The 1784-nt window shown below is 57.6% G+C and overlaps 2 protein-coding genes across 2 annotated transcripts in view, besides 3 other annotated features; one reads left to right on the top strand and one right to left on the bottom strand.

Moving 5' to 3' along the window:
- Positions 1–383, top strand: Tco025E_09212 (retrotransposon hot spot (RHS) protein; the record flags this gene model as incomplete). The annotated part of the gene is made up of 1 exon (XM_029376037.1): positions 1–383. A coding segment is annotated over one exon (383 nt), but the record flags the coding sequence as incomplete, so codon positions are not given.
- Positions 384–427: 44 nt separating this feature from the next.
- Positions 428–451: a microsatellite.
- A 648-nt stretch (positions 452–1099) lies between these two features.
- Positions 1100–1130: a microsatellite.
- A 157-nt stretch (positions 1131–1287) lies between these two features.
- Positions 1288–1308: a microsatellite.
- Positions 1309–1449: 141 nt separating this feature from the next.
- Tco025E_09211 (uncharacterized protein) overlaps positions 1450–1784 on the bottom strand; it is a gene marked incomplete at both ends in the record, with an annotated part of 372 nt that continues 37 nt past the window's right edge. Inside the window, one exon of the mRNA XM_029376036.1 lies at positions 1450–1784. This exon is cut by the window's right edge and continues 37 nt beyond it. Coding sequence (XP_029223867.1) covers positions 1450–1784 — 335 coding nt within the window.

Raw genomic sequence — 1784 nt, 5'->3', positions numbered from 1 at the left:
GCAAGAAGCTTTCCGCTGGTAGACGCCTTTTTCTTCGTGGACGCACCGCGGAGACGGCGGTTGGACTGCAGACGACAGTGAGGGGCGGGCGCCACACCCAACCCGGCACTGTGAGGCGGCTCGGTGAATGCATGGCGCAGTATTTTAACGGCTGGGAAGCGTTTGCCGCAGACTTGTCGTGGGAGATTATTTACGTGCGGCATGGCGGGAGTGCGCCGATAAACACGTGGCAGGAATGCAATGCCGTCGCGGGAGAAAACGAAGACCGGGGAGAAGCGAAGCGGAAGCGGGAAGGAGATGAGGAAGAGAAAACTGCGAGCTCCCGGGACGAAGAGGCACACCAGTACCAGGTGAGGGTGTCCGAGGAGGATTTCGTGCCTTGAAAAAGACGACCAAAGCGAGCAGCAGCCAGAGGGGCAACTAACTAAATAACAATAATAATAATTATTATGTGCGGTCTTCCCTTCAGGAGAAACGCCTTTTGGGGAATATTTTTTCTTGCATCGTTGCTTGTTTGCGTGCGAATAGTGCGGGCGATAATTAGGGAATTACTCTGCCGTGCGCTGAAGGCGCATTATGGCCAGTGAGAACACAGTAGCAACTTCTTTTCGTTTGTGTGTGTGTAGGAGATTGCAACAGGAATAGTTGCAGCTTGTGGATTGGATGTGTGCCAACAATAGCCACAACTGAAAATGTCTTTTGGTCTAGTTTATCGCTGTGTGTATGGAGGGAGAGTTTGGGCAAAGCAGGGCGTGCTTTTGCGGGCTGAGTGAGTTGACCAGCAATGACAGCAATGGGTTGGTGCCCAGCACCGCCAAGAAATCGTGAGGCAAACCGAATTTATGCCGTTCTCTTTTTTTTTTTTTTGCGTTGGTGTAATGTTTCCCTTTTCTTTTTTTGTGCATGGCGTCGTTCTGGCTGGTGTGCCGCCGCAGTGGGTGCAGCCGAATTCGTCTCTGAGGGCCTCGGGCAAACGATGTTTGACGCTTCTGTCTCTTGCTGGGTTGCCATCCTGGGCGTGTGCGCGCCTGCTCCGTGCGTTTGTTTGGGCTGCGCGCGCTGGGCGAGCAGCCTGGAGCTGTGGGCACGTTGACGCCGCCCCCCTCCGCCTCCTCCTCCTCCTCCTCGTCTCTTGCCGACTGAAGGAGTGAGTGCGGGAGGGGGCCGCCCCGCTTTATTCGGCGGGTTTTTGTTTTTGTGTGTTTTTGCATGGGCGGCGGGGCAGTTGGGGGTAAACTCCCCATTGCGGGGGTGAGGGCTTCGGAGTTGTTTGCGGTGAAGGTAAAATGTGTGTGTGTGTGTGTGTGTTTCGGCGAGGGAGCGGCAGCAGGGCGGTGACGGTTCCAATGAAATGTAAACGACGTTTGTGCCTGCGGACGTCCAGTGGGAGATGAGGCAGATGCATCCGCCCCTGCGGGTAATGTGCGCCGTTTTGTGAGACCACCCGCCCTATACGCCTTTTGCTTTTGTTTTGCGTCGGGGGCCCATCACGACGGATGCGGCGGCAGCAGGGCCGGCTGACGTCAAACGCTCTGTGGGCTTGGGCCCCTCCTCTTCGCGAGCCCCCGGCTGTTTGGCCACGCACAGCTGCCGCCCATGCACCTCGCAGCTGCCAAGGCTGTAGGAGACACGTGCCACGGCACCGGCGCCGTCTTGGGTGAGTGTCTTTTGGGCGCCGCAGTGCAGGGCCTGGCACCACAGCCGCCGGACGCAGTTGTGCAAACGCGCTTGGACGGCCTCAGAGGTGCGATTGGGGATCGGGTGCCACAAGGCGCCTGCGTCAC

Source organism: Trypanosoma conorhini, assembly GCF_003719485.1.
Source record: "Trypanosoma conorhini strain 025E chromosome Unknown Tco_14.4_contig_01020, whole genome shotgun sequence".
NCBI lineage: Eukaryota > Euglenozoa > Kinetoplastea > Trypanosomatida > Trypanosomatidae > Trypanosoma > Trypanosoma conorhini.
The sequence above is the reverse complement of the archived record's forward strand: the minus strand, read 5'-3'. Positions and strand labels throughout refer to the sequence as shown.